Raw genomic sequence first — 17,129 nt, forward strand, 5'->3', positions numbered from 1 at the left:
CAAGGTGCAGAACCTTTTCAGTAGGGTTATCACTTAGGCTGCTGCAATGGCTCAGCAAAGAGATAATGAGAACTAGAGCGGAGCAAAGGTGGAATAAAGGCAATGATCTAAAAGATAGCAAAAATATGAATCTATGTAGTTTGGTAGCTGGTTGGACACCAACTACAAAAGAAGATGAGTAACCACAGTTCTGAAATATTAAGTAATTTTACACTTGAGTTTCTCTTGGACTAGATCTAAGGGAACGTGAATGAGAATGTGAAGGTCCGAGCCTCAGGTCAGATGTAAATCTAGAAATCAACAAGAGAGATGAGTTGGCTGAATCTGTGCCAGAAGTCACTGAGGAATAACCAGGAGTACAAAGAGCAGAGGGGTAAAAGGACACTTTCAGGAAACACCTGCACTTTTGAAAGTAGGGGAGGAGGAGTGAAGGAAGAAAGGGTATTTTGTCACCTGAATGGTCAGAGAGATAAGACAGAATTGGTAAGGCAGTAAAACCAAGAGGTTTCCGGACAGCTGAATACCGCTGTATGAACAAATACGAAATTCGCAGTGGTCACGGAAGCTATACCCAAGCTCCTCAATTCTGAAGCAACCTGCTGAACTATCACAAAAGAAAGAAACGGGCTTTCGCAAGAGAAACCCACTTGTCATTTTTACCAACGGTTAGCCTGTGAATCAGTCATTGCAACTCATTACAACATCCATCCAGTCTTCACTAAACTTTAAAAAAAAAATCACTTGCATCCTAAACTTCTTTCCTTCCCCAGGCTTTTTAGAAAACCATGATTAATCGTGTCTTTAGCTTTGCTTGCCCTCCTTCATTTTTGTGGTCCAGCTTAGTTGCTGGGACTTCTGAATCAGAGGCAGGTTGGAGTGTAACCCAGGAGTGAGTGTAGTGTTTGCTAACTTCCTCAAACCTAGGTTTCCACGTGTGCAAAAGGCGAATGGTGATATCTGCATATTAGAGTCGAAAAGAGTGCGCTAATAAAAAAGTAAAACCCTCACATGGTTCTGTCGTCAAAAGATCCATTTTGTTGTTGTTGTTGATGATGATGTTTTTGTATTTATTTCCCCGAGGGTAGAAGAGTATTCTCACTGTTCCTCAAGGAATAGGGTACCGACCTGGGAACAAGTCTCATTCTGTCAGCGCTCAAGAAAATGTCTTCAAGAAGAGAAGGGCAAATCACTGACGACTCCCAGGGACTGTACAGCCAACCTATGACGGCTGCCCAAAGGGACAGCGGAACTCAGAACGCCTGGAACCTGCGTGGCCTTTACACGACAGGACTACAAGTCCCAGAACGCAGCGCGCCACTAGGCAGACATTTAACAAGGCGCCTGCGCCTGGGGCTGTAGGCAAGGCGATGGAAGCGGTGCACTTTGGGACTAGTAGTCCCCAGGTGACAACTCCTGGGGTCGGAGGTGGGTCGAAGGGACAGCTCCCTGCCCAGTCCCGCCTTTTGGCCACGTCCCGCTTCTCCTGGCCAATGCCCCGTCCTGTCGCTGTGACCGGCCCCTCTCCGAGGTTGTTTCCATTGGTCCTGAGGCTATCCCGCTGCTGCTCTACCCGGAAGTAGCCTTGGGGAGGCGGTTTCCTAGACTACGACACCGGAAAGCTGGGGGCGGCGCTCTGGGCCGTGGAGGGCGGAGGGTGGTGGCAGCGCTGGCGCTGGGGACCGGCTCGGTGGCTTCGGCAAACAGTTTGGCGCCGGCGGCCGTCTGCCTCACTCCGCAGCCCGCCTTCGACACGGCTCGCAGACTCCTCGCCGCCGGCAGCCCGCGATGTGGCCCACCGTGCGGGTGTAGCAGCTGCGCGTGCGCGGAACCGCGGGGCCATGAGCGAAGCCGGCGGCGGTCGGGGCTGTGGGTGCCGGGTCCCCCAGCGAGCGCCATGGAGCCTGGTGGCAACGACGGCCTCTCTCTGCCTGGTGTTGGCCACGTCCGTGTGCACGGCGAGGGCCGCGCCCATGAGTAGGGAAGAGAAGCAGAAGCTTGGGTAAGGGTGCGTGGCTGTCCTGGTGGGTTTCCTGGCACGGCTGCCAGCAGTCGAGGTGCCTGTCATTGCGCCCCCGGCGCGCGGCGGACTTTTCCTGTGGTGACTGGAACAGCTGCTGAGGCCGGAGGACCTCGGTGCGGTGGACAGGGTCCAGGAGGGTGGGAGCCGATCCCCACGACGTGACCTCGGGGGCTGTCGGGTGTCTCCTGGGTCGCCCGAGACATATGCCGTGTTGTGTCAGCGCCACTGCCATGGCAGGGGCTGGTGGAGGGGCTACCACCTGGGTTGCGGAGTTCTGGGGGCGCCTTTTGCCCGAGGAGGGTTAGAGTTCTCGCCCCGCTGAGCTCCCAGCGGGAAAATGTTGCGCTGTTTGCACCTGTTAAAGGAAAGGGGGCGTTCACTGGAACTTGCACTTTTCCGAGGTCTCTATCCCCTTGCTGTCTTTTCTTTCCTACAAGGAGTTGGAGCTGGCGATTTGATGTTATTCAAAGGCCTCGATTGCGTGTACCCCGTTAGAGTAGTTTCGTGAATCTTAAAAGTGTTACAAAACTCTATTTATAGCATTTAATTCAGTAATTCTAATGCATCCCAAGTGGCACAGATGAATAAGAACGAAGTGGAGAATCTGTAGAAATTGGCAACACAGTGAACAGTTAAGTGAGAAAAGAGGAAGTGCGTGCAGGTCAGTAGCGCGAAGAGTTGTGAGAGATGCGTATTAAAACAGTGAGCTGGACGGACTTTGCTTGTCTGGTTAGCAAGCACAAAACACCAGGATGCAGTCCTGGTCAGCGAAGATGTGAAACACTTGACAGGAATGTAAATTCGTGTGTTTTTTTTTTTTGACACCAACTCCTGAATTTTAAGTCGTGCTTGTACTTTGACTCATTTATTTCTCTGGGGATCTACCCTACAGAAATAAAAGCACTGTTAGAGATAAGTGTAGAAAGGGGTCCATTTGGAAAGAACAGACCGGTTCCTGGGAGGGAAATGGTTGAAAAAAAATGCTGTTTTATTCTATATTATGGAATAATGTTCATACATTTAGAAAGAGTTCTGTAATTAGAAGGCTATCTAGGATCGATTCGCAAGATAATACTTTTTTTTTAAAAAAAAACCTAAAGCAAATTGTAGGATAATATATAAATAGTAGCCATACCATTTTTTAAGAAAAAAATGCCCAAATTTAGAAAAAAATAAAAGGTAACTTATCCCATAATGTTAGGATGAAACGGAAGTGGAGCCATTAGGTTCTGATATATATGCTTCTTTATTTCGAGCATTGCAAAAGAACTGTATTAATTTTTTTAATAAAAGAGCAATAAAAATCAGAGGAAATAGGGTGAGGTGTCAGCTATCTAGACAAAATTACCAAAGAGTTCTAGTTCTTGCTTTTTTTCTTCGTAAGTTTAATGTATTATCTGGTGACATTTTAATGACTTCCCCACTCTGTTGGCACTCAGCCGTCTCTAAAACTGTTATTACTGTTATTACGTCACAAGGTGGATGCTATCTCCACTGTGCAAATGAAGAAATTGAGATTCAAGGTTACCTTGTTCAGAAGCTGGTAATAGGTGGAGTCAGGTTTTTGTTGTGTTTTTATATTTACCTATGTCTGACCTCATAGCACATTGTATGCACAGTGCTGTACTTCCTTAAGATATGGGGGGTATTAATTCTAGTATGGCTGCAAATATTGTATTTGACTTTTTTATTAGAAATCTTATGAGTCATTGGACAGCCAGTCTAGACAAATCAGTGAGCGCCAGGTTCAGTGTGTGTGTGTGTGTGTGTGTGTGTGTGTGTGAGAGAGAGAGAGAGAGAGAGAGAGAGAGAGAGAGAGAGAGAGAGAGAGAGAGTGAGTTTGTGCCCTCGCATGTGCATATCACACACACTGGAATCGTTGGGAACAGTTGCTGTAGTTATGTACCGGATATGTTGTCTTATGTTGTCATGGAAGTTTTTCAGGATAGGAGATTTTGGTAATATTTTTGATTCTCAGCTGGTATAGATCAATGCAGTTACTACTGGTATTGGGAGGCAGTGTGACTTTAGGAAAGGATTGATACAAATTATTTAAGAATAAAAACAATTTTAAATTTTAAATGAGGGGGTCAGATTTCCAATACACCTTATATAGTTGTTAAAAGGATAGAAAACTGTAAAAACTTTTTAGCTGTTTAATATGGTCACCGTGCCATTTCATATGCCCGCTTTGAAGTTTATGTCATGGAACTTGCTGATTGCATGTTGCAATGGTGTAAGTGTGTCTTCATTTGCAATCATAATTTACCCATAATCTGGAAAATTCATAGCTCTCAAAGTTGAGTTAGCAAGTTGGAGTTTTCCACCTTCGATGCACTTCTGGTCTCTAGAATTCCCAGTGACAGGAAATTGTGCTTCTTGATAGGAACCGTTTATCATACTTCAGGGAAGAGAGTTTGCGTATCCCACTTTTAGGTTAGTGTTCACAGGTTTTGTGGGGCCCTGCCTTGCTGCTGTTGAAGAGATCGTTATCATTTGCAAGATGAGTGTCTAGAGGGATTCCGTAAGATACTCCTTAATTTTCTGAAATTCCTTGGATCTGTGTAAACTTATGATGTTCTAAGACAGCAGTAGGGAGGTCTTTTTATTTTATTACATTTGCGTGTGTGCCGTGGCATATGGAGTCAGAACAACACACAGGACTCAATCCTCTTCTTCCACCAAGTGGGTTCTTGGGATCAAACTGAGATTGTCAGGCTCTGTGGCAAGCGCCTTTGCCCACTGAAGTCTCTTGCCAGCCAAGGTCTTGTTTTTAATGAGTAGGTGTTTTAAAATAGTTATAAAAACTTGTCAGGACCATTTAAATTTAGGTCACAAAATGAAGTGTACTTAACCTTGCTGGTCATGATAACCAGGGTTGGGTATTAGAGCTTCTCTGCCTGCTGCCTTTATTATTATCAGCATTTCATAATTTCTGAATTGTTCAGAAAATGACAAGATATATAATAGGAAGGAAAACATTTTCTTCACTTCTTTTTCTAGTCCTGATTTTAGTAAGTGGACTTTGGGAAGAAAAGAGCTAGGATCCCCTTGTTTCACTGTTTTCCTCTGCTGATGATTGGATTCAGCCCTGGCTTGCTCTCAGCATTAGCTTTTGTAACAGCACTCGGGTTCTGGTCATGAGTATGCATCATTGTGAGACTCGTGGGGTCTGCCGGAGTGAACCTGGTTCGGGTGCCTGACTCCTCCTCTTTAAACAGCTGTATTGGAGTTTAGAGAAAGATTTTCTTCTCTTCTCTTTTCTCTCTCCCTTCTCTGCTACCTCCCTCTTCCCAGGCTGATCTTAAACTTGTGATCCTGTAGCCCTAGCTTCCTGAAGCTATAAGTCTCCCTTTGAGCTGTCAAGTTTTTGTTTTTGAAGTGAATTCTACTTTTTGAGAGTGTTTTTAAGAGAGCAGAGTACTCCAGAAAGTGTATCTTTTGGAAATGAGACATAGTATGGACTTAAACTGGGCATTTATGGTTTTACTCAGTTTAATGGGAAAGGCATAGGCTTGAGAAAATATTAGTTCATATTAGTGTAATACACTCCACCCCCTTAGCAGAGTATATAAAAAAAAACAATAAATGGTACTAATAATTGTTGCTTTGAGGAGTCGTCTAGAAACATCCCTCTCCAAGAATAGGCTACATAATTGCATTAAATATCTATAATGTTCTTTTCAAAACCAGCTTTTCTTCTCTGGCATTATGACATGGGTCATTCAATAGTCTTCTTAGAAAAGAACCCCGGCAATTTTATATAAATTACTAGGACTAGGGTAGTAAAGGTCTGGCCCCACCCCTTGTGCTGAGGTAATAAAAACTTCTCCCTCTGTGGTTTCCTTCTAAGTAAAGTTTTATTTTTTTATTAGTGTGCTTTTATGAAGGAAAATTGTGTTCCTGAAGTCCAGTTGATAGAATATATGTAACTTTTCTCCCTCTCTGTTTTTTCACAATTAGAAATCAAGTCCTGGAAATGTTTGATCACGCTTATGGCAACTATATGGTGAGTGAGAAGCTCGTCTGTCCATTCCATCTGTAGGAGCTGCCTGTCCACAGCGGGGAGATTCGAAACCTCAATTACCAATGCATGTTTATAAAGAAAACTTTAAAAAAGCAGGACAAATGTAAGCTAGCAGAGTATTCCTGGTGGTGATTCTTAGGGAATCAGTTTATTCAACAGGTAAGAAATTGAAACCAGAGCATAAAACTTTGTATTTAAGCAGTTTACTTAGGTGCTGGCAGCATTTGAAAATGTGTGTAGGTGAACAGGGAAAAGATGTTGTCTCTGGCTTTAAGGGGTGTCTTTTAAGAAAAACTATATTGCTTTACAAACCTATGAAACCATTACACAAGAGATCCCCTTACCCAGCTTTGTCACATGGTACTATGTGGATTCTGAATTGAGAGCATCCACCTTCTGCTGATCCATTGTCTCAGAGTGTTTCAGAGGTGCTGAAAGATGAAGTAGCAGCTTCCACTGCAAAGGGCGAAAGGTTCTAGGGAAGAAAAAATAGGAAGCAGATTTTAAAAGTTAAAGCTTTGTATATAAATTTTTGTAATTTTGTAAATATTTTAATCAGTTTCTTCTCATCTCCTTGTTTTTACATTTAAAACATGCCAGGAGGTCTTCTTTTATGATTATAGACTAAATATACTTAGCAAAATTTGGCATAGAGCTAACTTAATTATTTTTAAGATACTTTTCACGTGATTCAGTGAATCCATGTTCATTTATATAAGGAAGATACATTATATATCTATATCATTATTCCCCTCTTTATATATTTTTGTATTTTATATTTATATGTCTGTATGAGTGTACGCCATGTGTGGGTGTTTGCAGAGTCCAGAAGAACGTATCAAACCCTAGGAGCAGGAGTTAGAGACAGGAGGTTGTGAGATATCAAACTGGGTACTAGGAAGAAGAACCAGGTCTTCTGGAAGAGCAGAAGTGCTCGCAACCACTCGACTATGGTTTAAACACGGCTCCTATTTGATAGCCTTTTTTCTCTTTTATTAGTGCTTGCTTAGAGTCAAGTTTGACTTTTCAGTGTTTCTAGACTGTGATGGTTATGATGTGTTGGATGTAAACTTTGAAAACGCGATTTTAAACTTACTACTCATTGTGACTGTAGCTGTTCCTTTCAAAATCTGTTACTACTTGTTAGTTTTGTTTAATTTAGCAAGTCTAGGCTAGTGGTATAGAGATAATCAGATGGACCCCTTACAGGACCCTCAAGTTGTAGCCAGCTCATACAAGTAAATTTTTGATTCCAGAGCTGAGCAATGATAAACAGCTAGATGAATTGGCCATATTTTAAAGCCCTCTGTGTAAAAGTTTTATTCATTTACTGTGTGTGTATATTTGTGTGTGTGTGCTCCTGTGTATGCATGAAGGACAGATTGGCACTGGGTATCCTCCTCAGTCACTGTGCACCTTACATCTGCTCACCGATCCTGAAGCTCACAGTTTGGCTAGACTGGCAGCTCAAGGGGTCCTCCTGTCTCTGCTTCTCCAGTGCCGAGATGGGCATGAATGGCCATGCCTGGCTTTTGTGTGGGTTCTGGGGAATCTGAACTCATCTCTTCATGCTTCTGGGGCCCTCTACTGAGGTACTTAGGTACGTCTCTTTATAAAGTATGGTATCTTTAATAGTTTACCCATTTTCGGTAAATAGCAGAAAGTTATATCAATACATACTCAATGGGGTTTGTGGCAGAGTGGCTACTGAGGGCAGCCCTCACAAGCTTTCTGACCTTATTACTAATATGACCTAACTGTGTAATATTGCTATTAGTAACTATATATATATTGAAATGAGAGGAATTTCAAGGATGTAGGTTTTAGGGTTGGATGACTTAGATGTCAAATTCTATGTTGGCTTTTGTTCACTTAAGTTCTTAACTGATCAGTTCACTCCCTTGTGTTAGGTCTTGTAAAATGAGGATAGTTGCAAAGGATTATTGTAGACTATAGATTTTCCTTAAGAACAGAGACAAGGCCTTTATTTTTAATTTTTAATAGTCAGCTTTTATATGTCTTATGTTTAGCATAGTACTTGAACACCTAAGTGCTTATTAAATATTTTTTAAAGAATGAAATTGAATTCTTGTGAAAATGAAATCAAATGTTTTTGCATTTGATTATTTAATACATCTTGCCTTTTAAAGAAAAAAATTAATAAACTTCTTTTAAAATTGAAAGTTGTGGAGGATTTTAGGGTCTGTGAACTTCCTTGTATTGGTCACCTGTGCTCCATGTGAGGCGCCTGCTCCCCGATCGGCTTTACTAATGTAGAGAGCATGTCCTCGCTTCTCACTATTGTCGCAGTGCTCTTCCTCACCCGGCTCTGCAGCTACAACACTTTCTTGGACCGTCTTGGCTGCCACGGGAAGGAAATGGCATTTTACAAAAATGGACATTATAGTGTAGTTATGACCACAGAAGAGGATACCCTGACCCTGAGGAGGTTCTGTCACTTACCAGCCTGGAAGGGGGAGGGCTAACCTGATCTAACCTGATCTCTGAGCCTGCCAGGCCTTTACCTGCCTTACAGTGCTGTGCAGGCATGACTGTCGTCATTCTATACAGATGGCCTAGTTAGAACTAGTGTCTGGCAAGTAGAAAGCACTGTGTATAACTGCTACTGATATTATCACTTACTATCAGAGATGGAAATTTCTCTTGTAAACTGAATGTAGTATCACATGCCTCTAGTCCCAGGACTTGAAAGGCAGAGGCAGGAGGATTACAACAAGTTCCAGGGCAGCCTGGTCTATATATCAAGTTTTAGGCCAACCAGGACTAAGACCCTGTTTCAAAAAAAAAAGAAAAACAAAAAAACAGAAACCAAAAAGGGAGAAATTTCTCTCCTAAAAACCCATGTAGATTTGAATGCCATCTGTTTCTAGGTTGAACAGAGAACTTCCTGAGAGCTCACACGTCCTTCATTGTCTGGGCATGTGCTCTTCAAGCTTAGTTTTCTATCTGCTATGAAATACAAGATTCTCTGTGTATTATTTCTTGATAGAATGTCTTGCCAGTTCCAGGTAGATTATTACATCTCTGCCATCCTTGGAGTTAGCCTGAGACTTTCTGACTCTGTTATTGGCATAGCTATTGATAGTATAAGGATCATTTGACAAACCTTAGTCCCCATCAGACTGTGGTTTATTCTCGGTGAATTAGTTGCACAGATGGCTTTCTCTTTTCCCTAAATCACATGGAATTTGATGTTTATTTTGGCAGTTGTTGCATAATCTTATTTAACCCTAGACTATAGTCACTCTGTGGCTTCTAGAAACAGGTTTTGCATATCTGTGCTCAGTTGAGTTTCTAAATTAATGCAGATGATACAATGATATGTATCAGGGCCACCCTTGAGAACCTGGGGAGGATGGTGATGATGGTTATGATTATGATATTTGTCTCCCAGTGTTTATCCTGGCTTCTCTGGGCAAATTGTTGTTAGCAAAAAGTGTACTTTTTTTAGACCCCCCTAAGTATTACAGATAAGATTGGAAAGAATTGGAAAGTATCGTTTCCTTCTACTAGTAAAATCCTCCTAATGCTATAATCACTTTCAGTTTGATTCTGAAATCAGTGTAGTCTTATTGTTTGTTTGCTTTGAGACAGTCTCCATATGTGGTACAGAATGACTCTGAGCTCACCTCAAACTTGTGATCCTCCTGCATCAGCCTCTCAAGTGCTGGGATTACAGTTGGCACCATCACATCCAGCTGACTAGTTAAAATGCAGTCACTTTGGATCTCCAGATTTATGTCCATCTACTTAGTATTGCCCCCCCTTTAAAAGTTAATTTCACAGCACGCAATTTACCACTTTAGTCCTTTTTAGGAATGCAGTTCTGTGGCATTTGTCACTAGAATATCATCTTTCCTATCTGAAACTACACAAAATTTTTCTTTTTAATCGTTTATTCATTAAAAAGAGTAATCTAGAAACAAAAAATGTTTTAGGAAGGGTGCTAGGTCATCTGGTAAGTGTGAGTTTGAGATTAGAACAAACTGCCAGACTTTTCATTTGCATTTCCCACTAGCAGTGTATGCGCTCGGTTACTACACATCCTCTCAAAGACGGGTGCTCTCCAGTCTCTTCATTTTAGCCTTTCCAGTGGGTGTGTGGTCGTGTTTCTCTGTGACTAATGCTGTTGAAAAGCTTCCCATACATTTGTTTTATGCCCATGTATCTTTTTGGGTCAAGCATCTGTTACAATTTTCCTTTTTATTTTATTTTATTTTATTTATTTATTTTTTTTGTTTTTCGAGACAGGGTTTCTCTGCGGCTTTGGAGCCTGTCCTGGAACTAGCTCTGTAGACCAGGCTGGTCTCGAACTCACAGAGATCCGCCTGCCTCTGCCTCCCGAGTGCTGGGATTAAAGGCGTGCGCCACCACCGCTCGGCTTCCTTTTTATTTTAGAATCAAGTCTTTTGTCCGGTTATTGCTGCGTTGTAAAAATTATTTTATAACCTAGATGGGACACCTTTATCATGTTTTATGGATATTTTTTACAGTCTGTACTTTGAATTTTAATTTTTCTTTCTTTTGAATTTTAATTTTTCTAACATTGATGTTAGAAATAATTTAAAATGTGACCAATTATGATTTAATCTTTTACTTTAAAAAAGATTTATACTTTTATAGTTTCCTAAAAATACTTTCCTAGTCCATGTTCACAAAACTTTTCTTTTTTTGTTTCTAGATGTTTTTATAACTTTAGTTTATTCACTGAGACTTAAGACTCATTTTGAGTTAATTTTGCATAGATGAGATAAAGGTGTGAGTGTCTAGTTATGTGGCACCATTGTTGCGATAAATGCTTGTCCCTGCTTACTTACTCTGACGCCTGTGTGTGTGAGGAAATGCTTTGACCAGGTAGGTAGGGAGGTAGATGGGGAGATGGGGTCTCTCTAGGATTTGTGTTGTTTGTCGTTGCTTTAGACCAATATCACATTTGCCCAATTTTTGTAACTTTGTGCTAAGTTCTCAGTTCAGCAGTGTAAATCTGCTAGCTTTGTTTTTCTTTTCTAGGATTGTTTTTGACTATTTTAGTTTTTTTTATTGTGTTTCTATGTAAAATTCAAAACCATATTGCCAGCTCTATTCAAACAATCACCAATCAGTAGATCAATTTGGAGAGAATTTCTTTTTTCTCTTTTTCTTTTTCTAAGACAGATGTTGAACTTGTGTAACCAAAGACCACCTTGAATTTCTGATCCTCCTCCTTCTGTCATCCAAGTGCTGGGTGTCAGGTGTCAGGTGTGTGTCCTCATACCAGGCTTGGGTAGAAAACTGATTTCCCTTCCCTTCCCTTCCCTTTTCCCCTTCCCTTCCCTTTCCCCTTCCCTTTTCCCCTTCCCTTTCCCCTTCCCTTCCCTTCCCTTCCCTTCCCTTCCCTTCCCTTCCCTTTCCTTTCCTTTCCTTTCCTTTCCTTTCCTTTCCTTTCCTTTCCTTTTTTTTTGGGGGGGGGGGGGTTTCCGAGACAGGGTTTCTCTGTAGCTTTGGGGTCTGTCTTGGAACTAACTCTTGTCGACTCACAGAGATCTGCCTGCCTCTGCCTTCTGAGTGCTGGGAGGCATGCACATCCACCACCCAGCTGAGAACTGATTTCTTAATATTAAATCTTTAATCCATGAATACTGTTCCCCTCAGCACTTATGTAGGCTCAATCATATGGTTACTGATTTTAGTTGTTTTTAGTAGAATAAAATGTCTTCCCTTTATCTAATTACAAGTGGTACTAAAACCTCTTTGGGCTGGTGTTTTGACTTGACTTTATAACTAAATTGTTATCTCGAAGCTATAGTAAATTGAGAGTCTAATATTTAGTTTGGTTTTTCTCCTCTGTTTCTAATCAAGAGCATTCTCTACTTAGTTTCTGCAAGACTCTTGTCACCTGAGTTTCATTTCTGAGTCATAATTATTATGTTTTTCGTGACTCTTGGTCTGTTTCATGACTGTTTCCCCTTTTCTGGCAACGCGTTGTGAAGAAGAGAAGTTGCAGCGCTCACAGCCAGCCTGCTGCAGCTGTGTGCTGCCACGTGTGCCTTGCTCTGGCCCTTCTGAGACTCTGCAGTGTGCTTTGTGGTTAGCCTGAAAGAAGACAGTGGCTTTATTTTTATGTTTAATCTTGAGACAAAGAGCATGGAGTATATTTAAACCTTAGGTCAAAGTTACTTTGATTATTCTGCTTTGTATTTGCTGTGGATATTTTTGTTATCTGCATAGGTTCAGGGTTTGAATTTTTATATTTAATTTGGAGACCAGGTTTCAAAACAATAGCTTAAAATAGTAAGGAACTTTTTACCATAAAATTAACATGTTGTCTTTTTGCAAAATAACTTTAAAATATTAAAAAAAACTTTGAGCTTTTTTTTATATTTATAACTTACATGTATTAAATATAAAGCAAAGCAAGAAAATTATAAACACTCTGGGGAATCAGTTGTACTGAGATTGATACACAAAAATAATTAGGAATTTATGCTGAAATTGTGTATTATTAAAATTTTAAAAATATAGTTTGAAATTCAGAATGTGATGATTGTATATGAATTCTAATTATGTCAAAAATATTTGTTGCCTAGAATCATCTCAGGATGAATTATTATGGAACATTCTATTTTTCTGAAAAGTAGGCTAAGAAATAGAACAGTGTTGTTGACTGTAACCACAAAGTTAAGTATACAGAAAAATTGAGAATTTTTAAAAAGGTTTATTTTTATGCACAGAAGTGTTGTGTTTTTCCTGCATGTATCTAAGTGTACCATGTACATACAGTGTCCTTGGAGGCCAGAGAGGGTGTCAGATCCCTGGAACTTGACTTACAGGTAGTGGTGAGCCACCTTCTTAATACTAGGAACTGAACCTAGGTCCTCTGGAAGAGCAGCCATTTAGTCCGGTTCTATTGCTGTGATAAAACACTATGACAAAGCCAGGAGGTGGTGGTGCACTCTTTTAATCCCAGCAGGCTGATCTCCCTCCTACCAGCTTCTTTGTCTGACATATATTGATGTATTTTCTCATCTAGTCACTTCAACAAGCCAGTGAAGAGGTATTTTTATTTCCATTTTGCACATGAGAAAGCTGGAGGTTCAGAAAGTACTACCAACCGTGAGGCAGAGGTAGTGGGTCTCTATAAGTTTGAGGCCAGCCTGGTTTACAGAGCGAGTTCCAGGTCAGCCAGGACTACACAGAGAAACCCTGTCTGGAAAAACCAGCCAACAACCAAACAAACAAAAAACCACTACAAACAAGATCAATTTGTAGAGGAAAGGTTTTATTTAATCATAACAGAGTAGTCTGTCATCCAGGGCAGTCAGGGCAGGAACTGGAGGTAGGAACCAACGCAGAGGCCACAGAGGCGTGCTGCTTACTGGCTTGTTCTGCCATGGCTTTCTCAGCCAGCTTCTTACACCATCCAGGGCCACCTGCCCACAGGTGACACTGTCCCTAGTGTGCTGGGCCCACTCATACCAGCCAGTAATCAAGAAAATGCACTACAGACTTGCCCCAGGCAGATCTTCTGGAGACGTTGACTCCGCTGAGAATCCCCCGTACCAAAAGACGCCAGCTCGTGTGGTGTTGACAGAACTAGCCAGGACAGACAGCAAATCCTGTCTAACTGCCGATCCATCTCTCCATCTACAAAGCTGAGACCCTTGACAGAGCATTGGCGGTTCCTAACATTTGCCTTGTGGTCTGGGAACAATTCCCAAAGTGCTAGATCTACTCAAGGGGAGTTGAGCCACGAGATTTTCTGTCTCCTAGTTTTGATTTTTTTTTCCCCTTCAGTTTCTTCATTCTTGAGTTTTGACTTTTAAGTATCATCTTGGTTGACTGGTTTGCTCAGGAAGTTTTCTGGATTTGAAACCCCAGAGGTGTTCTATTTCTCTGCCGGGTTTACTCCTCCCTTACTTGAGAACAGCCTGCATGCTTAGTACAGCCTTGCTTTCTTTTCTTTCCTTCAGAGGCCTGAAGACACGGCACTGCAGTCTGTGCGCACTCGCTGGGAGTTCTGTGGAAAGTCTCCAGGAGTAGTGTGTTGTGTGTGCCGTGTGTGCTGTGTGTGTGTGTGTGTGTGCTGTGTGTGTGCCGTGTGTGCTGTGTGTGTACTGTGTGTGCCGTGTGTGCTGTGTGTGTGCCGTGTGTGCTGTGTGTGCTGTGTGTGTGCCGTGTGTGCTGTGTGTGTGCCGTGTGTGCTGTGTGTGTGCCGTGTGTGCTGTGTGTGTACTGTGTGTGTGCTGTGTGTGTGCCGTGTGTGCTGTGTGTGTGCCGTGTGTGCTGTGTGTGTGCCGTGTGTGCTGTGTGTGTACTGTGTGTGTGCTGTGTGTGTACTGTGTGTGTGCTGTGTGTGTGCTGTGTGTGCCGTGTGTGCTGTGTGTGTGCCGTGTGTACTGTGTGTGCTGTGTGTGTGCCGTGTGTGCTGTGTGTACTGTGTGTGTGCTGTGTGTGCCGTGTGTGCTGTGTGTGCTGTGTGTGTACTGTGTGTGCTGTGTGTGTGCCGTGTGTGCTGTGTGTGCTGTGTGTGTGCCGTGTGTGCCGTGTGTGCTGTGTGTGTACTGTGTGTGCCGTGTGTGCTGTGTGTGTGCCGTGTGTGCTGTGTGTGTGCCGTGTGTGCTGTGTGTGTGCCGTGTGTGCCGTGTGTGCTGTGTGTGTGCCGTGTGTGCTGTGTATGTGCCTTGTGTGTGCTGTGTGTGTGCCGTGTGTGCCGTGTGTGCCGTGTGTGCCGTGTGTGCCGTGTGTGTGCCGTGTGTGCCGTGTGTGCTGTGTGTGTGCCGTGTGTGCCGTGTGTGTGCCGTGTGTGCTGTGTGTGTGCCGTGTGTGCTGTGTGTGTGCTGTGTGTGCCGTGTGTGCTGTGTGTGTACTGTGTGTGCCGTGTGTGCTGTGTGTGTGCCGTGTGTGCTGTGTGTACTGTGTGTATGCTGTGTGTGTGCTGTGTATGCTGTGTGTGTTCTGTGTGTGTGCCGTGTGTACTGTGTGTGTGCCGTGTGTACTGTGTGTGTGCTGTGTGTGCTGTGTGTGTGCCGTGTGTGCTGTGTGTGTGCCGTGTGTGCTGTGTGTACTGTGTGTGCTGTGTGTATGCTGTGTGTGTGCTGTGTATGTGCCTTGTGTGTGCCGTGTGTGTGCTGTGTGTGCTGTGTGTGTGCCGTGTGTGCTGTGTGTGTGCCGTGTGTGCTGTGTGTGTGCCGTGTGTGCTGTGTGTGTGCCGTGTGTGCTGTGTGTGTACTGTGTGTGTGCTGTGTGTGCTGTGTGTGTGCCGTGTGTGCTGTGTGTGTACTGTGTGTGTGCTATGTGTGCTGTGTGTGTGCCGTGTGTGCTGTGTGTGTGCCGTGTGTGCTGTGTGTGTGCCGTGTGTGCTGTGTGTGTACTGTGTGTGTGCTGTGTGTGTACTGTGTGTGTGCTGTGTGTGCTGTGTGTGTGCCGTGTGTGCTGTGTGTGTGCCGTGTGTGCTGTGTGTGTGCCGTGTGTGCTGTGTGTACTGTGTGTGTACTGTGTGTGTGTGTGTGTGCTGTGTGTGTGCTGTGTGTGCCGTGTGTGCTGTGTGTGTGCCGTGTGTACTGTGTGTGTGCCGTGTGTGCCGTGTGTGCTGTGTGTGTGCTGTGTGTGTGCTGTGTGTGTGCCGTGTGTGCCGTGTGTGCCGTGTGTGCTGTGTGTGTGCTGTGTGTGTACTGTGTGTGTGCTGTGTGTGCTGTGTGTGTGCCGTGTGTGCTGTGTGTGTGCCGTGTGTGCCGTGTGTGCTGTGTGTGTGCCGTGTGTGCCGTGTGTGTGCCGTGTGTGCCGTGTGTGCCGTGTGTACTGTGTGTGTGCTGTGTGTGCTGTGTGTGCTGTGTGTGCTGTGTGTGTGCCGTGTGTGCTGTGTGTGTGCCGTGTGTGCCGTGTGTGCTGTGTGTGTGCCGTGTGTGCCGTGTGTGCTGTGTGTGTGCCGTGTGTGCCGTGTGTGTGCCATGTGTGCTGTGTGTGTGCTGTGTGTGCCGTGTGTGCTGTGTGTACTGTGTGTGTACTGTGTGTGTGTGTGTGTGCTGTGTGTGTGCTGTGTGTGCCGTGTGTGCTGTGTGTGTGCTGTGTGTGTACTGTGTGTGTGCCGTGTGTGCCGTGTGTGCTGTGTGTGTGCCGTGTGTACTGTGTGTGTGCTGTGTGTGCTGTGTGTGTGCCGTGTGTGCTGTGTGGCTTGTTTTATTGCTCAGTTGCCCATGGAGTTCTTTTTTGTTTTGTTTTTGTTTCAAGACAGGGTTCCTGTGTGTAATAGCCCAGCTATTCTGGAACTTGCTCTGTAGACCAGGCTGGCCTCGAACTCACAGAGATCTGTCTACCTCTTTCTCCCAAGTGCTGGGATTAAAGGCGTGTGTCATCTCTATCTGGCGCCTGTATACTTCTTAATTCTTAAAATTCACAGAAATGTTCCCAGTTGCGTGTCTGAATCTCTACATGCCTCTTGTACATCTCTGTTACCCAGACTCCAGACTCACTGCATGTAGAAAGTAGAGACCCCGGACACCAAGCACACAGTCCTTATCAAAATTTTCTTCTGGTTATGGATAAAAATGAAAAATAGTAAACTTAATTTTATATTAATTTAAATATTTTTAATATTTAAAGTATTAAAAACTGGAAACTAAGGCCTTTGCTGTTTGTGTGAAGAGCTTCCTGGAGGTATAGGCAGTACTTGCTTTTTTAAAACACAGGACAAGCACCTTCCCAGGCATGGGAGGTGTTGCGTTCCTTTCTAATTCTGGATGACCAGCGGGCATTTGATACTTTGCTCCATTAGTATCATGAAATATGTCTAGAATTTCCTTTGCAGGATTACTTTCTCTGTGACATCTTTGGCCCTTATGTCACAACCAGTTTCTTAAGTTACATCAATAATTTGGTTGATACTTCATACAATTGGGAAAGAATGAATTCTTTAAAAAGTAGACTTTAGAAAATTGGCCTTTGAGGAACAAATAGCATTAAACATTAAGAGTAAAATAAATTCCATTTAGAGAAAATACTTAATTGTAGTGTGTATATGCATATGTATGTGTGTGTATCGGTGTGTATATATATATAAATAAAACACAATGTATGTGTGTGTAT

At 43.2% G+C, this 17,129-nt stretch overlaps 1 protein-coding gene across 4 annotated transcripts in view; it reads left to right on the top strand.

The window, feature by feature from the left end:
• The first annotated feature begins 1,630 nt into the window (after positions 1-1,630).
• Edem3 (ER degradation enhancing alpha-mannosidase like protein 3) overlaps positions 1,631-17,129 on the top strand; it is a 61,405-nt gene continuing 45,906 nt past the window's right edge. For 3 of the 4 annotated variants that reach the window (XM_075988217.1, XM_075988218.1, XM_075988219.1), the window contains exons 1-2: positions 1,703-1,999; positions 5,984-6,029. In XM_075988217.1, the coding sequence (XP_075844332.1) occupies positions 1,839-1,999; positions 5,984-6,029 (207 nt within the window). In that variant the 5' untranslated portion in view covers positions 1,703-1,838. Of the gene's footprint in view, positions 2,000-5,983; positions 6,030-17,129 lie in introns of all 4 variants that reach the window. The other variant, XM_075988220.1, reaches the window with a different exon arrangement.

The sequence above is a fragment of the Microtus pennsylvanicus genome, chromosome 10, assembly GCF_037038515.1.
Source record: "Microtus pennsylvanicus isolate mMicPen1 chromosome 10, mMicPen1.hap1, whole genome shotgun sequence".
NCBI lineage: Eukaryota > Metazoa > Chordata > Mammalia > Rodentia > Cricetidae > Microtus > Microtus pennsylvanicus.